At 41.4% G+C, this 25,554-nt stretch overlaps 1 protein-coding gene across 1 annotated transcript; it reads right to left on the bottom strand.

Moving 5' to 3' along the window:
* Positions 1-5,038: 5,038 nt before the first annotated feature.
* LOC103463132 (prostaglandin E2 receptor EP4 subtype-like) lies at positions 5,039-9,703 on the bottom strand. The gene is made up of 2 exons (XM_008406313.3): positions 7,387-9,703; positions 5,039-5,978 (listed from the first exon to the last, which is right to left on the bottom strand). The coding sequence occupies exons 1-2, from the start codon at positions 8,233-8,235 to the stop codon at positions 5,649-5,651; spliced, it is 1,179 nt and encodes a 392-aa protein (XP_008404535.1). The 5' UTR covers positions 8,236-9,703; the 3' UTR covers positions 5,039-5,648.
* Positions 9,704-25,554: the final 15,851 nt, after the last annotated feature.

The raw sequence follows: 25,554 nt of genomic DNA, 5'->3' as shown, positions 1-25,554 counted from the left end.
TGCCGCTCCGCCCACGCGGCAAAATACGCGCGTGGTCGTACTGAGCACTGAGAAAGCACGCGCGTTGGGAACTACGGACACCGTGAAAGCTCAAACAGCATGTTTCGGCAAAGTTGTCACTTTCTTCACGTTTTTGCGGGAAACTAATACTAATAACAATATCTGGCATTCTGGCATTCACAATTCTGGCATTACTGGATGTGGGTAATCCAATGGATTACTGGAACATCCATCCATCCATCCATTTTCTTCCGCTTATCCGGGGTCGGGTCGCGGGGGCAGCAGCTTCAGAAGGGAGGCCCAGACTTCCCTCTCCCCAGCCACTTCTTCCAGCTCCTCCGGGGGAATCCCAAGGCGTTCCCAGGCCAGCCGAGAGACATAGTCCCTCCAGCGTGTCCTGGGTCTTCCCCGAGGCCTCCTCCCGGTGGGACGTGCTCGGAACACCTCACCAGAGAGGCGTCCAGGAGGCATCCTGACCAGATGCCCGAGCCACCTCAACTGGCTCCTCTCAACGTGGAGGAGCAGCGGCTCTACTCTGAGTCCCTCCCGGATGACCGAGCTTCTCTCTCTAAGGGAGAGCCCAGCCACCCTGCGGAGGAAACCCATTTCGGACGCTTGTACCCGTGATCTCGTTCTTTCGGTCATGACCCAAAGCTCATGACCATAGATGAGGGTGGGAACGTAGATCGACCGGTAAATCGAGAGCTTCGCTTTTTGGCTCAGCTCTCTCTTCACCACGACGGACCGGTATAGCGCCCGCTTCACGGCAGACGCTGCCCCAATCCGCCTGTCGACCTCCCGCTTCCTTCTTCCCTCATTCGTGAACAAGATCCCCAGATACTTAAACTCCTCCACTTGAGGCAGGACGACCCCCTTGACCCGGAGAAGGCACTCACCCTTTTCCGGCTCAAGACCCTGGCCTCGGATTTGGAGGCACTGAGCCTCATCCTGGCCGCTTCACACTCGGCTGCGAACCGCTCCAGTGAGAGCTGCAGATCACGTTCCGATGAAGCCAACAGGACCACATCATCCGCAAAAAGCAGAGATGCGATCCTAAGGCCATCAAAACGGATCCCCTCAACACCTCGGCTGCGCCTAGAAATTCTGTCCATAAAAGTAATGAACAGAATCGGTGACAAAGGGCAGCCTTGGCGGAGTCCAACTCTCACCGGAAACGAGCCCGACTTACTGCCGGCAATGCGGACCAGACTCTGACACCGGTCATACAGGGACCTGACAGCCCGTATCAAAGGGCCCCCATACTCCCGGAGTACCCCCCACAGGGCCCCCCGAGGGACACGGTCGAACGCCTTCTCCAAGTCCACAAAACACATGTAGACTGGTTGGGCGAACTCCCATGCACCCTCCAGGACCCCGCTGAGGGTGTAGAGCTGGTCCAGTGTTCCACGACCAGGACGAAAACCACACTGCTCTTCCTGAATCCGAGGTTCGACTATCCGACGGACCCTCCTCTCCAGGACCCCTGAATTAGACCTTACCAGGGAGGCTTAAGAGTGTGATCCCCCTGTAATTGGAGCACACCCTCCGGTCCCCCTTTTTGAACAGGGGGACCACCACCCCAGTCTGCCAGTCCAGGGGAACTGCCCCCGATGTCCATGCGATATTGCAGAGTCGCGTAAGCCAACACAACCCCGCAACATCCAGAGCCTTAAGGAACTCCGGGCGGATCTCATCCACCCCCGGGGCCCTGCCACCGAGGAGCTTTTTGACCACCTCGGCGACCTCGTCCCCAGAGATTGGAGAGCCCAGCCCAGAGTCCCCATGCTCAGCTTCCTCAACAGAAGGCATGTTGGTGGGATTGAGGAGGTCTTCGAAGTATTCCGCCCCCCGGCCCACAACGTCCCGAGTTGAGCAGCGCACCATCCCCACTATAAACAGTGTTGGTGCTGCACTGCTTCCCCCTCCTGAGACGCCGGATGGTGGACCAGAATCGCCTCGAAGCCGTACGGAAGTCTGTCTCCATGGCCTCTCCAAACTCCTCCCACGCCCGAGTTTTTGCCTCAGCGACAACCCGAGCCGCATGCCGTTTCGCCCGCCGGTACCCATCAGCTGCTTCTGGAGTCCCACAGGCCAAAAAGGCCCGGTAGGACTCCATCTTCAGCTTGACAGCATCCCTCACCGAAGGTGTCCACCAACGGGTTCGAGGGTTGCCGCCTCGACAGGCACCAACAACCTTGCGGCCGCAGCTCCGATAGGCCGCCTCGGCAATGGAGGTACGGAACATGGTCCACTCAGACTCAATGTCCCCCACCTCTCCCGGAACGTGTTCGAAGTTCTGCCGGAGATGAGAGTTGAAGCTCCGTCTCACAGGGGACTCCGCCAGACGTTCCCAGCAGACCCTCACTACACGTTTGGGCCTGCCAGGTCTGACCGGCTTCCTCCCACACCACCGGAGCCAACTTGTCACCAGGTAGTGGTCAGTGGACAGCTCCGCACCTCTCTTCACCCGAGTGTCCAAGACATACGGCCGCAAATCCGATGAGACGATGACAAAGTCAATCATCGAACTGCGGCCTAGGGCGTCCTGGTGCCAAGTGCACATATGGACGCCCTTATGCCTGAACATGGTGTTCGTGATGGACAATCCGTGACGAGCACAGAAGTCCAACAACAGAACACCGCTTGGGTTCAGATTGGGGGGGCCGTTCCTCCCAACCACGCCTCTCCAGGTCTCACTGTCATTGCCCACGTGAGCGTTGAAGTCTCCCAGTAGAACAAGGGAGTCCCCAGGAGGGGCACTCTCCAGTACCCCCTCTAAGGACTCCAAGAAGGGTGGGTAATCTGAACTGCCGTTCGCCCCGTAAGCACAAACAACAATCAGAACCCGTCCCCCCACCCGTAGGCGGAGGGAGGCTACCCTCTCGTTCACCGGGGTGAACCCCAACGTACAGGCGCCCAAATGGGGGGCAACAAGTAGGTCTTCGGACTGCGCTTTGTCTGGTTCCTCACCTAGGACCTGTCTGCCTTGGGTGACCCTACCAGGGGCATAAAGCCCCAGACAGCATAGCTCCTAGGATCATTGGGACACTCAAACCCCTCCACCACGATAAGGTGGCAGCCCAAGGAGAGGATTACTGGAACAGTAAAAGATAAATTCCCTAACAAAAGAACATGCCTTTCCATATTCTTAAGGAAGTAGAGCTAATTAAATGACATAAACAAGACCTGAAAGTGATTCCAGTTTCACTTGAAGGCCAACCTGTTGAAACTGTGGCAAATTTTAAATTCCTTGTGTTATTCCTGGACAGTCAGCTCAACTTTGCTGAAAACACTGACTATATATTTAAGAACTGTTCTCAGAGACTCTACCTTTTAAGAAGACCTTGGGGTTACCAAACTTGAGGCTGTGTTAAAATGTTAAAACTTAACATTCTAACTAGAGTTTTAACTTAACTCAAGTTAAAACAACATTTTAACTCAAGTTTGAATTTTGCATCTCCTCAGCTGGTTTGGTCACATGAGCTGCAGATTAACAGGCAATCTTTTAAGAATATTTTGAATGGCAGGTATAACAGCAGGTAAATAGTGGTGAAACCAAAAACAACTCTGTCTCAACTGTTTGCTGAAAGAACATGAAAGACAGCAAGAAATATTCTAGCAGAGAGCATCCATCCTCATTATTTATTAGTTTGACCCTCTGAGCTCATGAAGATGTTAAAGTGTTCCTTTAGAAACTAAGAACATCTATTAGAAGTTATTTATTGACAGTGCAATAATTATTCTTATCCAAACTAAATAACATTTACCTATAGCGTGCTGTGGTAAATGTGTAAGTGCTTTGCTCTATTCACAAATTGTTGATAATGTGATTCTATGAAAAGGATTTATCGTTTTTAAATAGTTTAATCTTATTTTTTTCATATATATAAGACTCTACCATAAATGGTATCTCAGAATAACATACATGGCACCGTGAAAACACAAATGTGATTTTTTTTTTTCCTTGCATCTGTTTTACAACCTGCTTGTTATTCCTAATTTGTTTGTTATTGACTTTTGCTGAATTAAATTTCTTAAGCATATATTGCAAATGGTATTTTTTATTATAGTGATCATGTTGTTTTTCATGTCTCTTTATTTCTTTTCTTCCTCCTATAATTGATGGAGATATATAGATATTATTCATAATGTATAAAAGTAGTTTGTCATTTAATTAGCTCTACGTCCTTAAGAAAGTGAAAAAATGTGGTGTTTTATGAGATAATTTATCTTTTACGGCGCCAGTAATGCCGAAATGAATAGTAAATAAAGAATGCGGCATTCTGATTTAGTAACGTGATTATGTTAATTGTTTTACCACCGCCAGGCCACTAGAGGCAGTAGTAGGCCCGAAAAGATGCGACTAAGGAGCAGATTTAGAAGTACACCGAAAGTTACAGAATTTGTTTAAAAACTGTGAGCTGCGCTTAAGTAAATAAAATATTGAAGTTCAAAAACATTCTGAGAGTGAAAATCCTTCCAAAAGGTGAAGATATATCACATATTTCAAAAGAAAATAAAAACGGGAGGCCGCGGATAATACAGGAAATAGCGCCCCCTTCACTTTCGGAGTGCAATGGTCCCATTTCCAAATAAGGTATGAGTTTGACAGTGGTGCGTCCCCGCCCCTTTCTGTTTGCTGCAGCGAGGACCTTCTCGTATTGGCTGCTCCGGGGCAGGAAATACGGCGGCCATCTTGGAGCGGTCGTCCCTCCCATAGAGATAATATAAGAATAGACGCCTCATGGACAGCTCTCGCCTATTGTCGCTAACGGGATTTAGGGCGGCCATCTTGGAGCGGTCCACCACTCCACTCAGCGTTATGTGTTTAGCAGCACAATGACGTATCAGCGCATTTAATTGATCATAACACGCTTTTTTGTTACTGGAAACCATATTCAATCATCTATCAAAGCTACATTTATAAACAATTGTATTTTTTAAGTATGTTTCTAATACAAAACTTAGTGGCTATAAGTAAAATAATCTTCCAATGGATCTAGAACTTATTTTTTAATCAATATTGAGTAATTATTAACCAACAACCAGCTGTCATTTCTTGTTGAAATGTTAGTTTTTTCAAGTGTATTTGGATATTTACACTAGAAACTGAAACAAAATTACTTGGAAATGTTTGTTTTTGCAGTAAACAAGCCTGGAAATTATATTCACCCTGTTTGCTGTTTTAGACTTTGGTGTCCGTTTATGCTGATGACAGTATTATACATTTTTTGCACATCATTTAAAAAAACATTTTTTCCATGTTATAAGTGGAATAATCTGCCTGTATAACCAGTACTTTTAAAATCAATATTAAGGAACTATTCATTTAAAACAAGCTCCCATTTCTTGCTGAAAATGTTTTTGTTTTTTTTCAAGTGTAGACATTTACAGTAAAAACTAGATTAAAAAAAAAAACTTGGTAAGATTTTTGCAGTGTAATGGGAACAAATGACCCAGATATTTTACAATAAAATTAGCCGTACAGCTTTCAGGCAGGCAACACAAACAAAACACAGACAGGTACAGAGTAAAGGCTCAGTTTTGTGCTCATGTTTCAGCTAATAAATAATATCTGCTAGTCCCGTTGCCATGGGGATTTGTGCAGTTTCTCTCTGCTTCCCTGCAGCAAACGGCATCGGTGAATTTCAAGTCTGGCACAGGAAGTCTGAGCTGAACGCCGGGAACCGGACGGAGGCGGGCAGCTGCGTGATGATGTTGGCGTTGCACATCAGCTGAGCAAACACGTGGTCCTCCTTGGTGATTTCGGGGCACAGCGGCGGGTCGCTGTGAGGCGACGGCAGGGAGGCGCTGACGGGGCTGTCGCAGCGCCCGGACCGGCTGAGCAGACGGCGGAACAGGGAGCGTCGCAGCAGGATGTAGATCCAGGGATCCAGGATGGGATTCAGGGAGGCGATCCGGATCGCCCGCAGGTCCGCCTTCTGGTCGCTCTGGAAACGGTTGGCGAAAATACGGATCTGAAACGCAGGAACAGATTGGAGAGGAGTTTTAATCACGCCCAGTTTAAAAATGCTTTAATAATCCCAAAGGGAAATTAAATGTTGTTGTGAGTCAGTAAGTCAAAAAGAGTAAAGATCTCCTGTAGCAGTCTGTATTACAGCGACTCTGAAGAAGCCTCTGACTGAAGATGCCCCTTGCCAAGACACCGTCAGTCTCATAAAGATAATGTCAGGGTTGTCCATCATTTTCTTGTTTTTATAAAGAAATCATCATCTCAAAGTTTTCAGTCATAAATAAATGCATCAGTTTAAATTTTTTAAATCATGTAAGATATTTGCAGCAGTGGTGCGGAAAGCTTTAAGGGTAGAAAGCTTTATAGTCAAAATTCTGAAAAACATGGACATTTCTGAGTTTGAAAAGTGAACAATTTGTTAGAAAAGAATCTGAAATTTTGAAATTAATTAAAAAATTTCTAGAAAAAAACATGGAAATTTCTGAGTTTGAAAAGTCAAAACTTTTCACCTTTTAAAAAACTTCTAGAAAATTCATGATCTTATTCTCAAATTTTATTTTTTTTTTCTTGCAAATTTCAAACTTTTGGAGCTCAGAATTTTATTGTTTTTTAAAATAAAATTTCAGATTAAAACTCAAAATGTCTGTCTCATAACAAATTTTTCACTTTTCAAGTTTTTCTAGAAACTTTTTGCATAACTTTTCTGCAAATGTTTGACTTTTAAAGCTCAGAAATAAAATAAATTCTAGAAAATGTCTAGGAAAAAAATTCTAGAATTTTGCATTAGGAAAAAATATCTAAGAAATTTTTATGTTAATCTCAAAACTTTTGTAGAAAGAAATTTGGACATTTCTGTGTTTGAGAAGGGAAAATTTTGGTAGAAAAAGAAACTGATGTTTTGAAATTAATCTTAGACATTTTCTAGAAAAAAAACTTCGAATTCCTTTTTGTTTCAAAAGTCTAAACATTTTTGCATTTTGAAATTCACAAATTTCAAAGTTTTTTCTACAAAATTTCTATAAAAATCTTGAACTCACACGCCGTTAAAAAAAATTTTCACGAACTTCTGACATTTGAAACTAAAATTTTAAAGTTGTATCTAGAAAATCCTTGAGATGAATCTAAAAATTTCAGAGTTTTTATTGCAAATTTACAGTCCTTGAGGTTGGAAATGTACCTTTTTTTTCTAGAAAATGTCAGATCTCAGTATTTCTGAAATGGACTCAAATTTCTACGTCATTGTCGGTTTGTTTTGGTTTGTTGTGACAAACAAACGGAGGTGATGGCAAGCAGTCGGATTTTTGTTGTTTTTGTTCCACTCTTGGATTATTTGATCCAAACGTGGTTCCGTCTGAGGTCCGTTTAAAAGTCAGATCCAGTGCGATCCATTTGCCGTTTCCTGCCCTACTCACCACTAACGGGGCCGAACAGGCCAGAACCACCGCGGAGGTCATCACCAGCACCGTCATCATCTGCGTCTCCGCGGCCGAGGACAGCGCTCTCCACCTCTGCCTGACGCTGGCTCTGGTTGCGGGCCGGTGCGCGGTTCTGCGGCGCATCAGCAGCAGCGTCCCGCACACCGCCAGGTTCAGCACCATGGTTCCGAAGATCAACATCAGGCTCACGACCCCGTACAGCACGGAGTACGTGGCGGCCAGGGGCTCCGAGGTCTTCCAGTCGATGAAGCACCAGGTTCCGGACGGCTGCAGCTCGCTCCTGGACACCCCCATCATGGGGAGGCAGCAGAACAAAATATGGCTGATGTAGATGAAGAGCAGGAACTTCTGCGCCGAGCGGCGGTTCACCCCCCAGCGCTGGTACCGGTAGGGCCAGCAGATGGCCAGGTACCGCTCCGCCGCCATGGCGCCGATGATGCTGAGTCCGGTCAGGCCGAAAAACAGCAGCAGGAAGGAGTCAAACTCGCAGACTTTGGGGTCCAGCAGCACCTGGTGGCCCAGGTAGTTGGCGATGGTGAACGGGCTGGCCATGCAGGTGCCCAGCAGGTCCGTCACCGCCAGGCCGCGCACCAGCGAGAAGAAAGCGGACGACTTCTTCTCCTGGCGGGACACGGAGAGCACCAGGATGGCGATCAGATTCCCGATGGCTCCGCCGGCGAACATGAAGATCGGCAGCGCGATTTCAGTCGAGTTGCCTGACCGCTGCTGGCGCAGCGACTCGTTGACGGGCGCGGATCCGTGCGTAAAGTTCGGAGTCTCCATAACCAAAATGGGCCAGAAGCTGCCGGGGATCTGGGAGCGCATTTCCTCTTTTCCTCCCGGAGGATGAAGCTCTGCGGAGTCCGAGCCGCTCTGCTGTCCAGTAATCCGCAAAGGGAGCGCTAATATCGGGACTGAGACAGCGGGATGTCCCGGATGTTGGGGCTGAGCCAACCAGCAGCCTGACGCGCATGATGGATGGGAAAAGTCTCAGTCTTTCCGCTCCAACTTTCATCACGGACGTGTGGTATTTAGAGTCGGGGTTTTCTGACAGACGCAACATTTCTCTATTCACACAGAAGGAAATTCAGAGGAACTTTAATCTGGGTCAAACATCTGCAGCCCTTTCTACACAGAGAAGAATTTTTACCCTCAGGCCAGGTGATAAACTCATTTAGGTCGTTTCACAGTGAAGACATTAGACTATCAGGTCCAGTTCTACTGGACAGAAAAACATCTCAAAATGTTAGTTCTGTCTAGAAAATTTTTGACTTTTGAAACTGAAATTTCCCCCCAAAAAACTTTGAGATAATTTCTAAGATTAATTTCAAGATTTTATAGAAAAACCTTGTTTCAAAAGTTGAATTTCCATGTTGTTTTCTGGAAAATTAAAACCTGTTTAATCCCTTTTTTTTCCAGCAAATTAACTGCATGCATTTCAATCCTTGGACCTCCCTAACACATTATATTTATGAATTATTACATTTTATGTTGGTTATGTTAGTGAAAATGTCGGTTTTATTCTCGGCAACAGTTGTTGCCGATGGGATTAAACGGGTCTCTAAATTTCATATTTTTTCTGAACATTTTTTACCTTTGAAACAAACTAAAAAAATGCCCATGTGTTTTATCTAGAACATTTCTGAGATTAATTTAAATATTCCTGAGGTGTTTTTTGGCGGGAATTTTCTCCCCTTGTGTTGTTTCCACGATGACCCTGTGCGCAAACCGACCCCATCGGAACCTTGTCTTGTTCTAGTTCGGATGTTTTCTGGAACATGCTGCCTCTTTTCTCTCCAGTTCGCTTTAAATAATCATCCCGGAAGTTTAATCGATGTAAACATTTCTCTTCGTGCTTCTTCTTGTGTTTCCAAAACGTAGAACAAAGCGCTCAGATTTGAAAAGTTCCTGACTGTAAACGGTCGTCAGGAACATCGGGGGACATTCGGGACGTCAGCATGTTCTGGTTCTGGTACCATCAGACATTCATTACAGCCGGACTTGTGTTTACACTGAGCAGCAGCGGATAGTGGGTCTCTGTCTGCAGCCGACCTTAAAAGACAAAGCAAAACACCGGAGTGATGCCAGGGCTGGGAAACTCCAAACTGACTGGAAGATTGTTCTGTTCGCTATGAATCATGGGAGTTTATAGCTCTGTTTAATGGCTGAAGGTAGCCTGTGTTTCTGAAGTGCATTATCTGCGCCTGACTAACCAGCCGAGAATAACATCTTGCCCTGTCCCTAAAAGTAAATTAGTAAAATATGTTCCTGGCTGTAAACATGTCTGAAGGAACCAAAACAGCAAGTACAGATGTTTCGTTTGGGTCTCGTTGTTTATGGCAAAAATATACAGAAAGAAGTGGCCACCTGGGTTTAGCTAAGCGGGAAGGTATGGGGGCGTTTGTAACGCTACACTGTAAAAAACTAACAGCAATATTTAGGTTTATTTAGCCTGGCACAGAGAAATAAAACATGGGCGTCCATTTTCAGACATATTTTAAATTAAATATTTAATTGACAGCTAAATATTTAGCTTACAAACTAAATGAATACTTAGTTTAAAAACAAAATATCTAGCTATGAATTTAATATTTATCTGTGGAATTAAATATTTTGTAAGGATCTAAATGCAAATTGTATAATTAGTTCCCAACTAAATGTTTAAGTCTGAGTTTAATATTTAGTAAGCAAAATAAATATTTTATTTGGAACCAAATATTTAGTTTGAAAACAAAACTGAATAGTTTGATAACTAAATATTCTGTTCAGACTTAAACATTTTGTTTTTGTCAGTTTTCATACTAAATATTTGGCTCCAAGGTAAAGACTTAGTTTGCAGACTGAATATTTATTCCTCCAACTGATTAAGTTTGATGTAAATATTTCATTTTCAAACTAAATATTTAGTTCCAAAATTAATATTTAATTTGGAGCTAAATATTTAGTTTGCCAATTAAATATTTACTTAAAAACAAAATGTTAAACTTTGAGCTAAATATCTAAATATTTTTTTAAATAATTTGCGGCTAAATATTTAATTTTAAAACTATATGTAAAGTAAGCATGTAGTTTGTGCCTTAAATGTTTAGTCTGGAATAATAATATTTGTAAATGTCTGAGCAACATGGTGAAAATATGACTAGAGAATGAAAACCCACATTACTTTATAAAGAGCACCCCATAAATAAGCGCAATCCTGCACTGGGATAATTAGCGCTTTAACTAATGAGTAGCTTCTAATTTTTTAAGGTTTCTTAGTTTTTTTATATTATTATTTTAAAGACAGAATGAGGAAAAAGGAGTTTTCAGTGTTTGAGTTGTCTGGGGGATTTGAGAGCGATAGGAGGAAAAACTGAACTAATGAACTCTTCTGTTTCCTGGAAGTGAGTCAAGAAAATCCCTCTTGGGTCTTGAAATGAGAAGGCAGGAATCCAGAGTGACACGGAGGTTATGTAAAACAGAGCCAGAAGAAATGCAGGAAGGCATTTATTTCAACAATTTGGAAGAATTTGTGAGTTTAAGCAGCTTGAAAATTAATCAACCAAAGTACTTTTATACAAATGTGCTTATTCTCACTGAGATTAGGTGTCTGTAATTGCATGTAAATCGGATTAAAACTAAATCTGGATCAAACTGAATGTCTAACTGGATCTGAAATTAGTCAATTTGTCTTGAGATTCTTTGAGAATTGGAACTTTATAAACAGAAGTGCATTAAAGCTGATCAACAACGAATACCAAGAACCCGATCCCTTAATGGGGTCAGGAGGGTTACTGGTGCCTCTCCAGCTAACGTTTCGGGCGAGAGGCAGGGTCACCTGGACAGGTCGCCAGTCTGTCGTAGGGCAACACAGAGACACACAGGACACACAACCACGCACACACACACTCACACCTAGGGGCAATTTGGAGAGGCCAATTAACCTGACAGTCATGTTTTTGGACTGTGGGAGGAAACCGGAGTACCCGGAGAAAACCCACCATGCACAGGGAGAACATGGAGACTCCATGCAGAAAGACTGGGGCCGGGAATCGAACCCAGAACCTTCTTGCTGCAAGGCAACAGCTCTACCAACTGCGCCACTGTGCAGCCCCAAGGAAATATGAAGTCTTCAAGTACGATGGGGGACAAAAAAAATCCCAACATCACGCAAGAAGAGGTGCAGAAAATAAAATCAATTCCAGTCCTGGGAGTACTGTTTTGATATATCGCATTGCGCATCCACTCGGCGACCGTATGATTTTAATTCATACTTGAATTTTTTTGTGTGTTTTTTTAGTGTTTTAGGAGAACCCAAACAACTAAGCTAACCTAGTAAATAATAATATAATAAGTAAATAATAAATAAGAGTAATTTAAAGTAGGAAAACATAGTTCTCATATGACGTCACACTTCCGTGAAGTTTGTAAGGGACAACCAACTTGGCAGGCAGTCGCTATGGAGTTACTATGACAACAATAAACAAGCTACAAGCTAGCTTCCCCATCGCCACAAGCTAGCTCCCCCATCGTTCATACGTTAAAAACAACATCTATTACTAGATCACTATTTTTGAGTGCTCTGCCCACCTTTGTATAACACTAAGATAAATATCAGTGATATTTACTGTAGTAAGTACTGTAGTACTGTCGAACTAGCAAAATTAGCATAGCTAATGTAGCTTTAACCTCCAAGCTAAGACGGACATGTAGCCTGCGGGTGCTGCTACATGTACCTACTGTGAAAGTCACCAGAACCTTGTTATTCGGCTGAAGGGTTCGTACGTCCTTTACAAATCCATTGAAACAAAGATTGTATCTGTCCGTGGATTCCAGGTCATGAAGTGTAATTTCTAAGAAATGTTATCTTGATGTCAGCTGTGGATTCACCGCATTTGGGAAAACATTTGACTCCAGTTTCTGTGGAAGCTGAAACTTTAATTAAATCCTAGGGTTTATAAATCAAGTTGTACCAGTGCCAATGTGGTGTTGTGAAGTCGTTAAAGTGATTTACAAGACGTCTGACCTCTCATTGCTTAAGAAAAATTTAAAATCCTTCTTTGTTAACCCTGCAAATTTAGAAATGTATAATCAAAATGAATCTACATTGAAAGCAAAATGGAATCAAAGTGAATTTTTGTCTTTGTGTGAACAAGCAGACTCTGATTCTTCATAATGTTTTTAAACAGATTTTAGTACTTTTTCCAACTATGAATAAGAAAAAAATCTCCCACAGGTGCCTCTAAAACAAAGTGTGTCAAACTTACTTTAATTTTCTACATACAAGTTGTGGTTATGTGTCAAATAAACTCCTTTCATATTAAATCAAAGATCATTGCTAAATCTCTAACTCACTCCTTTCTATGTAACAATAAGAAATAAGATTTGGATGAATAGCTTCTTGTTTTCTCACTGGTGATATTTACAGCTTTGGTTTTGGTGGATTGACAAGTCCTGGTGACTTTCTGTGGAACAGCTGAAAAGAAATCTGTATATCTGATGCCAAACACATTAGATCACAACAACTCCAGATATAAAGGGTGAAACAGTCATTCTGGAAGCTGAATTGCTTCATCATTTACTGCATCATTTTCTGACGGTTTCACCAGCTAAATGCGACTATGGCCAGTCGTTACTCATCATGCAGCTGTTAACCAAAGCAGAATACTCTCCAAAGTGGGATCAAACTCTAATACAGAAAAAGTCCCATTGGAGTATTGTGTGGTTGACTAAAAACAATCTGATTTATGTGCTTATTAACCTCAAAGTGATGCTGAATAATTAACTGTGTTGTGCAACAATGGCTTTGGTTTTGGTTTGGTTTTAAATAACAAATAGTCCTAAGAAATTGTTAACTAAATTTGTCAGGACTCTGTGTGATTATCAGGAAATATAACCAAATTAGTCTCAGTTTTTGTTATATAAATGCCTGCATGGCGAGGTTTGATAATAAATAGCAACGGAAGAATAATTACATGCAGCACTGATGTTGTCAAAGAGCAAAGAAAATATAAACTTCTTCTCACTAAAACACAGAAATGTATTAATATAAATTCAACTTCCAGTTAAAATACTTTGGTCAACAAACTCATTAAGCTAGTAACACTCAACTACACTAAGTAAAAACAAAAGAATTAAAAAAGCTAACAAGTACAAGTGCAGCAGAAAAAATTAGCAAATAACCAATAGAAATTATGCAATTATATCACAATCCAGTTTGAATATAAATGTTTGAAAACCAAAGTTTGTGTTAAAGAATTTGGAGCCAAATTGGCTTTAAACTAATAATTGGAATGTGTTCAGAACAACCAGTTTACGAAGGTAAGCAGAAACGAGGATTAAAACATTACTTACTGTTTCAATTCATAATATTCTGAATTGGAAATCAATAACTTATTATTGGACAATTGTGTGTGTGTGTGTGTGTGTGTGTGTGTGTGTGTGTGTGTGTGTGTGTGTGTGTGTGTGTGTGTGTGTGTGTGTGTGTTGTGAGCACCATGGTGAGCGCAGTAGTAGATAGAAACTGTGTCCGAATTCAGGGTCTGCATCCATATGGTCATAAACTACCAAAATATTTATATACTCACAAGATGGCGAACGAACGGCAGACTTAGTGACGTCACATCCTGAATTAGCTGCTCAAGTCGTCAGCAAAGGAAGCTAGCACTTCTGCGCTGTTTTAGCAGCCCCTTTAGATCTCACCTGTTCTTTTAAGCAGCATAGACACTAATATTAATTGTTTATGAGAACCAGCGGTTTGCTATAACTGGTCAGAAACGGAAAAGGTACGTTGTAAACACACGGAATCAAAAATGGCTACTTTAGCTTTAGCTTTAGCAGCGCATTTAGTTTTTACCAAAGGCAGACACAATTTAGCATGTTTTAAAGACTATTTGACTATATTTTATACAATTTAGTGAGAGGAAAGAAAGCAAATAAGAGTAAATGATGATGTCACATGATCACAAATGCAGTGCATTCTGGGATTCAGAGTTTTTCTATTTTATTTTTTTTACTAGTCTGTTCTCTTTACACAGTTCAGTCCTTCATGATGTTGCCTGGTGTAACTGTTGTAATTTATTATTTCACTGTCTAAGCAGCTTCAGCTGTTTGTGTCTTTGTGCCAACAGTAAATCTAACTGATTGCCAGATTCCCAGCGGCGGTAAGTCGGCTCCCAAACAGCTGGATTCAGACACTGTCACCGACACCTGGACTGTACATCACTGGATTTTTATTATTGTAAGACCATGCCACTAATCTGCGTAGATAAACTTTGATACGATTATAAACTTTGATGTGATTGCTGCAGAGGAACTCTATGAACTCAAACACAAGAGTTGCAAATGATAAATAAACCTCATGCAGCAGTTCCTGTGTTTCTGCAAGAGACCTGAACATGTCATTATACTGACCTTAACATTCTTATTAGACACACATCAGTGCATTTCAATTATTTAGCTATCTCAGCTGTGTATTACATCCACATGCTTTTAAGCTAGCATCTTAACTAAATCAGTTAATATGCAACACTATATGATACAAATTATGTTATACTCGGGCTAAGCAGAGCAGCAGCCTGTCTGCAGTGTTTTAGGACTCTAAATGCCTTTGTACAGTAAAAAGGAAAACATTCTAAAAATGCAAGGCATTTTATTTTGTGTTTATGCTAATTAAGAAACAAAGAAATAATCAAGACAGTTGTTATTTAGGACCTTTTCCTCTCCATTTCCTAATATAGATCTGTAAACACACAGAGGTTCTGCCAAGCTGGGAGGACTGAACTTCTTCTTCTTCTGCTCTATACGAGTCTGTCTCTCCAAACAGAGCAAATGACGTAATTTAATTATAATAATGAATATTCTTTTGTCATTTGTATATTTTAAGTAGAGAAACCTCTCTATAGCACTTAAACTTGGATTGTTTAATATTTTCTGCTTAAAACTAATAAATTTCTCCCCCAGCTTGACGGGTTAGTAGATTCCCTATGTAGGACAGCAATCAGTTAAAAAAGCTGCTGAAATGTTTTGATCTTTGACGGTTTACTGTGAAAAAACGACATATTCTGGAAAGTTGGAGAGCAGCCTTCATGGATGAATATGCATCAGTCTAAACCAGCCTGGGTATGGCTACTGCTGGGATTAGACTAACATTTTTAACCGAGTTAATTGCAGGGTCAGTAATTAATAAATCACTTTCAAATTTAAGACAATACAGCAATAAAATAAGCAACATTTTTAATTCAAAAATGCTTTTTGCTTCTACATTGTTGAATAAATGTGTGTCAGATATACGGGGTACCAGAAACGCGCAATTACAAAGATTCCAGCCTGAACCTTTTATAAAGAAATTTTACAAATTAGTGACACTTTATTTGAAGGGGGGTGAATAAGACTAACATAACACCTGTCATAAACATGACATTACACATGTCATGAACATGAATAAGCCTTCATGAATATTTTTGACTGTTGTCATAGGCTGCGTTCACACTGCAGCCTGAAGTGACCCAATTCCGATTTTGTGACGTAATGCGACCTGTATCCGATCTTTTCATGGCAGTGTGAACAGCTCAGGTCGGATTCTTTTCAGAATGTGACCCATATCCGATACGTATCCGATTCAAATGTGACCATAACGTCCAGGCCGCATTCATCCGAACTGAACGTCACTGATTCTCAACAAATCTCACTATTCTGCTCCTGATACGCGCAAACAGGAAGAAAAACAACAACCATGACGGACTATATGAGGATTAAGTTGTTAATTTGCTGCTCCGGTTGGACAACAACTTCAAATATATAAGCTAAGCTCCACCGTTAGCCTCCATGTTTACTTCCGCAAACACTGAGCTCTTCTTCTTCTTTTTATGGCGGTTGGCAGAACACTGAGAACGCTGACGCTATGGCGCCCTCTACTGCGCATGCGGGACACTTTCAGGTTGTTTGCCCGTTCAGACTGCAGAACACATACAGGAAGCATTTACTGGCAGTGAGAACAGCAAAAAAAATCGGAATTGCCAAAAAATCGGAATTGAGTCACTTCAGGCTGCAGGGTGAACGCACCCTTAAAGCGTCATTCTGTAAATTATGACACTTTTAATACAAAGTTGACATTATTCAAATGTCTTTGTTATGACAATCATTACTGTTTAAACTTGACCTTTAATAACATAAAGTTACCTAATTTTTAAAGTGCAATCAGTAATACTTTTAACAAATTTATATTTGTTAAAATATAACCAACTTGACATTGGTTAATGTCAAGTTGTCATAACAAAACATTTTGAATAATGTCAACTTTGTATTAAAAGTGTCATAATTTACAGAATGATGCTTTATGACGACAGTCATAACTATTCATGAAGGCTTATTTATGTTCATGACAGGAGTTATGTCATGTTTATGACTGTCTTATTCACCCCCCTTCAAATAAAATGTTACCTAAAAATTACCTAATGGGTCAAAATGTATGTAATCAATTAGTCAAAATTAACGTGTTAAAGTCCCAGCCATCGATATAACAGATGTGTCAAAGACAGAAACCAGGTGTACGACTGAAATCCATTATCTGGATTGTTCAGTTAAACATTTAGTCTGAAAATCATCGCCAGCTAACAGTTAGCCGGTCTACATTTTTCACCATTGTCAGACCTGCTGGCGGACGTTTTACCAGGCGCCTGCAGAGTAAAGCTCCCCAGTCTGGCTTTCATGTTGCTCTTGATCTGCTGGGGTCTCCAGTTGTTGTATAAATGTGGATGAGCTCAAGCGCATGACGTTTTACTTTACCGTAGGGAGCAGTTAGGGAAGCACTGGCTGTTTATTTTTGAACAGATCCCACATGACGTTTGGCCATTAGTTTACGTCTGACAGGACTCTGGACTCAACCCAAAAATAACACGTTAGTCATGCATTCTCCTTCATGCCCAGAATTTTCACATATTGCTCCAATGATGCAAATAATCTAAAGAAATGAGCTAAGTTGTGTAATGTTTTGCAGAGGGCATCAGATAACTGACGATAAAATGATCTGCAGCGCTTTAACAACAGGGCCATCTGTCCTGTGAGAGATTAGCTCATTAATGCATGTTTTTAGTCCTGAATATTGTTGTCGCTGCTGGGAAATCTAACTCTTCCCGCCACCCTTCACTGTTCTTGTTAAAAGGAAACTTGAAACCTCGTGAACGCTGGGATGATCCCTGACCTCCTTCTGACCGCCTTCAAAGTTGATTAAATCTCCTGTTTAATTTCCCCGAGATGCTGAAGTCTCTGCTGCTCCACCCTGACCTGATATTGTTTTTTGTGTGTTATTTTAGCTTTATTAGATTCCCTCTAATTTTAAAGAGATTTGAGGAAAGCTGCTCCTAATCTGAGATGAAACGCTTCCTGTTTCAACAAGCGAGCCGCACTGCTTGAGAACATTTTTCCAGCAAACAGAAAGCTCTCTGCTGCGCTAAACTCCATGTCACAAGAGACATGGTATGCAAATATTTATTGGTAAAAGTGCATCGCTTGCGCATTGCAGCCTTTCAGGCGAAAAACGGTGGGCAAAATGAGGAGTCATGTTTCCTCCATTAAAAACTGTGACTAAAGGTTTTTAAATTTTATTATTGAGGGAAACAGAAAAAAAAACATGAAATATATCAGAATAAATACTGACTGTAAAGAATAAGTCACTTCTAAGGCCACAGGTGTGTAAATCAGAGTCAGACTCAGCTTTATTGGCCAGGATTGTGTTCACAACCAAAACTATTCGTTTCTATTTAAATACATTAGAGCAGGGGTGTCCAAAGTGTGGCTCGGGGGCCATTTGTGGCCCTTGAAATGATTTTGTTTGAAGGGCCAAAATCATTTCAAGTCAAGACAGATAAAAACAAAACTGATGCCCCAATTTTATTTGAAATTGTCTGTTTTTCTTTTAAGAAGGCAACAATCTGAAGTCTGTTTTATGGTTTGGATAACTGAAAAAAAGTCACAACAGTTTGGACACCACTGCTTTAGTGGGAATGAAATAAGGATATATTTGCAGCCATTTAAAAGAAAAATAAAGAAAAAATGACAGTTATGACAGCACAAAAAACTAATGTCGATCTGAAAGTTAAAGTTGTGTCCAGGATGTGTGGGGTCTGCAGAGGAGTTCAAGGTGTTATGTGATTTTAAACCCTTTGGATTGAGAACAAAATATTATTTAAGTTCATTTATCTGTGAAAGAATCGCGCACAAATACTTTAGACAATATAATGTATTTAACTTTATCATTAATTCTGTTTTAATGCAACAACTTAGAACTTAAATGTTTTTTTGTATCCTGGGAGATAACAGAAATTTCACAAGCTGTAAATAAAATGGCTGCCAATCATGATTGGATACATTTAAAGGGGGCGGGACCAATATCGAGGTCATGTGACCTTATGCCAGATTCGAATACAAACTGAGAGTTTACAGTTCAAAATGGCGGATCTAAGGGATGAAATAGGTTTTTTCATATACACACTTATATGAGAGGATTTAATTCTGTAAAGATCTTGTTTAATAGTAATTTAATGTATATTTGTGAAAAAATATATCTTATATATTAAGGCATTCAATGCCTTTTAAGGGTATAAAACAGGAATAGTTACAATCACATTTCTTTTATTTCAATTCATTTATAGATGTTTACTATTAAAATACTAATTAAGCTTATTTAAAATGAGTTAAATTTATTGAGTAGCATATTTTGTCACAAAATGGCTCCTCAAATTCAGAGAAAACCAGTGATGAAGATGTTTTAAAATTTGTTACATAACTTATTACAAATATCCAAAAAGTGGAGTTTTTTATGAGGGGGCAATACAAACCCAAAAATTGAAAAATAATAGTTCCTATTAATAAAAAACATGAAAATCTGTTATTTTAGCTCATTTACACCATGAAATAATTTTCAAATGCACATGTGTCCGACCATTTAATGGTTAAACTAGCAGATGACAAGAATCTAATCAAATATAAAACAGTTAAATTCAGACAACTGAAGTTTTGATGTGAGACTTAATTTTTTTTTTCATTAGCCTGAAGAACAAACCGTCTCAGTTTTTCATTAATTACCGTCGTCTTCATTGTGAGTCACGGTGCTTGGCCTGCAAACGCTGTCGCATCATTTCCCTTCTGAACTTCATAGATTCATCCTTTCTGAGAAAATACGGCTGCTGCTGCCTTCTGGATGCTATCAGGATCCTCTTGACCTGGTCTTCTCCATTAGTTTCAGCATAATAGCAACGCTTTAGTTTACTAAAACAAAATGTTTTGGAGTGGAACCAGACTTCCTTCTGGATTTCCCACAGGAACTTTGACCGTAGAGAAGCAGCAGACCAAACGTCCTGATTATTTCTGACAGGAATGGAGGAGATTGATGACTTTGACATATTTGGATTTTAGACTAATACAAGGGTCAAATGTAAATATATGGTTGATTGTCTCAGAGGCATAGAGGCTCATAATTACATGATTTTGAAGGTTGTTGGGTGCCAGATAACCAGAATGAGGCCTGCTGACTTATCATTATGATGGGCTGCAGCTGCTGGAGGTTCTTTGCCAACATAAAGAGGCTTGATGGTATTTGATTGGAGTTACTGGATAAAACAATGGGAAAATCAAAGAGAAATGTGGATTTACACAAGTTTGAAACGTCTTTAGGTTTTTTTTTTTCTTCTTCTAAACAACCAAACAGCATCAGCACAAACAATTACTCATCTGTACGAGTTATTCAGATGTGTCACAACTCTGCTGCAGTCTGGAAGACGACCCAAACAATGAAACTTGTTCAGAAACAGCCTGAAAACTGGCACCAAGCTAAAAACGTGGCGTAGCGGCTTGTGTGGGTAAGAAAAATGTCTTCAGCAAAAATGTTTTTTGTGCTCAGAAAAGAAAAATAATCAGCTGTTTGGCCACAACAAATTAACAAATTAACACTTATCTAGAAAGGCGGACTTCAACAGATGACCCGAACCAGAAGACCGGAGCAGTTTGGCCCAGTTTTAAAAACCTCCCAACATTGGAAGGGCACTGCGTCGTTACCTAGCAACCACAGCAGAGTTACCTAGCAACCACAGCAGAGTTACCTAGCAACCACAGCAGAGTTACCTAGCAACCACAGCAGAGTTACCTAGCAACCCAAGCTGAGCTCCAGCTCGTTTAATCACCTGGTTTAAGACAAGTGTTATTGTTGACTTACCATCCAGAAACTACTTGCTGCATGGATCATACAACCAGTGTTTTGGGTTTTTTTTAGAATATTTTATTTTGGATTATTAGTAGTAACATCACAGGTATTGACTGACAGGACAAAACCGGCACACAAGGAAGCACAATTAAAACAATCAGACCTACTGAAATTAAAATACATTTACAATAATGCAACACAACTATCAAATAACAAGAAGGACTGGATGGGGGTGGGTAAGGTGGGTAATCTATAGGGATGAAATAAAATGTATATGAATCAGAAATAGATCGAGAGGCAGACGGCGTCAGATTCGCTCATAAATCCCGTCGAGTCCAGCTCGACCACAGGATCATCACTCAATCCAATGTGCTGGTAGATTTTGCATATAACTTAAAAAAGGCTGCCATATTTTATAAAACAGTTTTACTTCTATTCTGCATCCAATAGGTTATTTTTTCTAGTGTCACACAGCTATTAATCTCACAAAGCCACATTTTAATTGGGAGTGGGGGAGTCCGATTTCCATTTTGTTGTAATACATTTCTTAGCAATTGCCAAAAGGACTTCTGTAAGTTTCTTGTCTTAGACTGTCTTTACATTGGAATTTGTAAAGTTCCCCGATATCTCCGGGTCTATTGGAATCATGATGCCATGAATGTCTGATAACGTTTCACAAACCCCCTTCCAAAAACCCTGCAATTTGGAGCAATGCCAGGTGGCATGAAGGAATGTTCCTTCCTCCATACCACATCTAAAACAAAGAGGAGATATACTGGAATTATATTTATGTATTTTTTGTGGGGTGACATATAACTGATGTAAAAAATGTAATTGTACTAGTCTAGATCCAGCATTTAGAGTAGATGTGAGACCTTCCCTGCATAAATTATTCCATAATTGCCTTTCAATAGACATTCCCAAATCCATCCATCCATTTTCTTTCACCCTTGTCCCTCAGTGGGGTCGGGAGGGTTGCTGGTGCCTATCTCCAGCTGGCGTGCCGGGCGAGAGGCGGGGTCACCTGGACAGGTCGCCAGTCTGTCACAGGGCAACACAGAGACACACAACCATGCACACACACACTCACACTTAGGGGCAATTGAGACAGACCAATTAACCTGACAGTCATGTTTTTGGACTGTGGGAGGAAACCGGAGTACCTGGAGAAAACCCACCATGCACAGGGAGAAGATGGAGACTCCATGCAGAAAGACCCCAGGCTGGGAATCGAACCCAGAACCTTCTTGCTGCAAGGCAACAGCTCTACCAACTGCGCCACTGTGCAGCCCATTCCCAAATCCTTTTCCCATTTGATTCTGGAACTATCCACACCATTTATAGCTAAAGTTGACATGAGTGCTGTATACACCCTTGAAGTGATTTTACATAATGGCCGACTGGCATGACACATTTCCTCAACGGGGGACATGGACGGTAGCTTCCAACTTCCTTTCTGATTAGCTCTTATGAAGTCGCGGAGTTGGAGATAGCCAAGGTTGTCAGTTCAAACTTCTTTATTTACGTAGCAGTGATCCAATCGGCAAATTCCCTTTTCCTGCCAGGATCTAAAGTTACCAGACTGAAAAATCTTTGGTAGCCGTTCATTTCCCCATAACGGGGTTTTAGGAGAAAGAAAGCCTTCTAGCCTAAACATTTCACGAATTTTATACCAAATTTGGACTGTCTGAATTATTAAAGGGTTATCAGTTTCATTTTTGATAGTTTTATTATCCCACTTATAGAGCAAATTTATTGGCATCTCTTCTTTTATCTCTGTTGTCTCAATTTTGAGCCATGAAGGAGGAGTCTGCAAATCAAACATCTGTGCCAAGAACCTAAACTGAGCTGCATAATAGTAGAGTTGAAAATTAGGGAGCTTCAGACCTGCAGCGATAATTTATCCATGCTAAGTGTTGGTGGCTTACCATGCCAGATAAACTTTCTAATTGATTTTTTAAGAGAGAGAAAGAATGCTTTTGGGATGTGAATTGGGAGTGATTGAAACATGTACAGAAACCTATGGAGGAGATTCATCTTTATGACATTAATTCTACCAAATAATGAGAGGTAAATCCATCCATTTTCCTAAATCCTCGCTCACCTTCTGAAGGAGGGAAGCTTAGTTTAGTTTAAAGAGGTTTTTGAGGTTACCATCCACAAATACCCCTAAATATTTGAAAACCTCAGGAGACCATTTGAAATTAGACATGTTTTTAGCTTTACTGTGGTCAAAAACACAGATCGGTAAAACCTCACTCTTTTCCAAATTAACTTTGTATCCAGAAAATGAGCTGTATTTACCCAGTAAGTCCCGAAGGTGACAAAGAGAGCGTTCTGGATTGGTTAAAAATAAAATAATGTCGTCCGCAAAAAGCAAAATTTTATGTATGTCAGTACCAATCCATCCATCCATCCATCCATTTTCGTTACACCCTTGTCCCTTAGTGGGTCGGGAGGTGCTGGTGCCTCTCCAGCTAACGTTCCTGGTGAGAGGCGGGGTCACCTGGACAGGTCACCATGCTGTCGCACACACCCTCACCCTAACACACAGGACAAACAACCATGCACACACAAACTCACATCTAGGGGCAATTTGGAGAGGCCAGTTAACCTGACAGTCATGTTTTTGGGCTGTGGGAGGAAACCGGAGTACCTGGAGAAAACCCACCATGCACAGGGAGAACATGGAGACTCCATGCAGAAAGACCGGGGCCGGGAATCGAACTGCTGCAAGGCAACAGCTCTACCAACTGCGCCACTGTGCAGCGTTAGTACCAATCCCAAAACCACTAATATTAGAATTTTTTCTAATGGCCTCAGCCAATGGCTTGATGGTGAGCACAAAGAGGGCGGGACTAAATGGATCTCCCTGCCTGTTGCCTCTACACAGCTGGAATGAATCAGAGATGATCCCATTGGTGACAACATTGACATCACCAATGGGGAATGATCACTAAGTAATCTTGGAAGATATTCGCTACTCATCACTCGATGAAGTATCTGACTGGAGATCAAAAAATGATCTATTCTAGTATGGGTATTGTGTGGATGTGAATAAAATGAATACTCTATCCTGTGGATGCATCCACCTCCAAGCATCTGTTAGTTTTAAATCTTCCATAAATAATGTTATTTTAGCTGATTTAGAGAGGGGACAAGGTCTGTCTGAAGCTTTATCAAGCACAGTATCTAAACACAAGAAACCCCGGAGCTTGGGAGATTTGAAGAAAAACATCCTGCATGAATAGACTATCATCATAACTAGGTGCATATATATTCATAAACGTCCAGGATTCTGAATACATTTGCCCTTGCACCATGATGTAAATACCCGAGAGGTCAGATATAGTTTTAGTAGCAACAAAACGGGATGTTTTTGCGCAGCAAAATTGTTGTTCCTCTCGATTTTGAACTAAAAGAAGAAAAAAAAAACTTGTCCCACCCGATCTCTTTTATCTTTCTATGCTCCCTGTCTGACAAATGTGTTTCTTGTACGTAAACAATACCTGACTTAAATTTTTCCAGGTAAGTATAGACCCTTTTTCATACAACCAGTGTTTAAACGGATTTGTAATTAACTTATTGTGTGACAAACGCGGTTCTGGTCACTAATTGAGTAACATACATGTAGGTGTTACGACTGGCTCAATGTCATAACAAAAACATGAAACCATACCATGGTTAAAGTGAAATAAAGTAAATGTTTATTAACACAAACAACTATCAAAACAAAAGAAACTCAAAAGTGCAAAAGACGGGGAGCTGGGGCCTGGCAACTACCATTGCCTCTGCAGGATGGACGCTGAGGGCCATAGGCGACAAACCACCAACGATCAGTGACAAGCCACCCAGCGCCGCTGAAAGACGGAGACAGCCAGCTTTAAGTATCCTGCACTCCAATCACCCGATCAGGCACACCTGCAAATGGGAGGAGCACAAAGAGGGACAACAAGACCAGCCTACAAGGCCCAGGGCCGTCACACCCCCACCCATAAAAAGCAGGTTCCTACAAGGAACCCTGCTCCTGCCTAACTCACCGTGCGTAAACAAACACAGCCACCATTTTCACCAGTCGTACTTAGCAAAGTAGATATGTAATGCCCAGGTTTTCTTCTCCCTACTCCACTTTCCAAACCAGCAACTGGTGCACTCAGAAGCTCTTTTAAGGACAAGAAAAGGAAATAAAGAGAAAAGAGCACAAAACAAACTAATAAACTGGAGCGCGAGATAACGCATCGGCTTTTACATTGTTTTTCCCTTTAATGTATTGAATATCCATGTTAAGAAGCCCATGAATCAGAACGCTGTCCAACTCATCTGTACCGCCGTCATTCCTCACAGGTGACACTGCGCTATCCGTGGTGCTGAAGGTCTCGCTGCCTCCATCAAGGCTGTTTACGGTACACACCGGGGCAACGCCATGAGGCTGAAATAAAACGTCATGAGCATAATATGCTTTTAACGTGTTAACATGACACAACTGATTTTTCTTTCTCCGCTCTGGCATTGATATTAAATAGTTCTGGTCGGAAACCCTCTCCAGGACCGTATATGGACCAGAAAATTTAGCCTGAAAAGGAGAAGTCATGACTGGACACAAAGCTAACACTTGATCACCAGGCAGAAATGAGCGGACCTCAGCACGGCGATCAAACAGACTTTTCATTTTCCTCTGCGCTTCAGTCAGCCTCTCTTTAGCAAGATCCCGCGCCAGATACAAGCGTCTTCTGAAACCATTTACATAATCCAACAAGTTTGTCGGTGGAACGGATTCTTTAAGCCCGTGCGCTACCACAGCCAACGGACCCTTAACGTTGTGCGCAAAAACCAGTTCGTTTGGGCTAAACCCGGTGCTTTCCTGGGTTACCTCCCTGGCGGCCAGCATCAGCCACGGCAAACCTTCCTCCCAGTCGCCCGCCAGTTCTGTACAGTAAGCTCGCAGGAGAGACTTCAGAGACTGGTGG

Source organism: Poecilia reticulata, chromosome 4, assembly GCF_904066995.2.
Source record: "Poecilia reticulata chromosome 4, P_reticulata-male-v2, whole genome shotgun sequence".
NCBI classification, from domain to species: Eukaryota; Metazoa; Chordata; class Actinopteri; order Cyprinodontiformes; family Poeciliidae; genus Poecilia; species Poecilia reticulata.
The sequence above is the reverse complement of the archived record's forward strand: the minus strand, read 5'-3'. Positions and strand labels throughout refer to the sequence as shown.

Coding starts and splice junctions, on each gene's coding strand:
- LOC103463132 (XM_008406313.3), bottom strand. CDS start 8,235: ATGCGCTCCCAGATCCCCGGCAGCTTCTGGCCCATTTTGGTTATGGAG. Junction 5,979..7,386: donor CCTGTTCGGCCCCGTTAGTG/GTGAGTAGGGCA, acceptor CCTGCGTTTCAG/ATCCGTATTTTCGCCAACCG.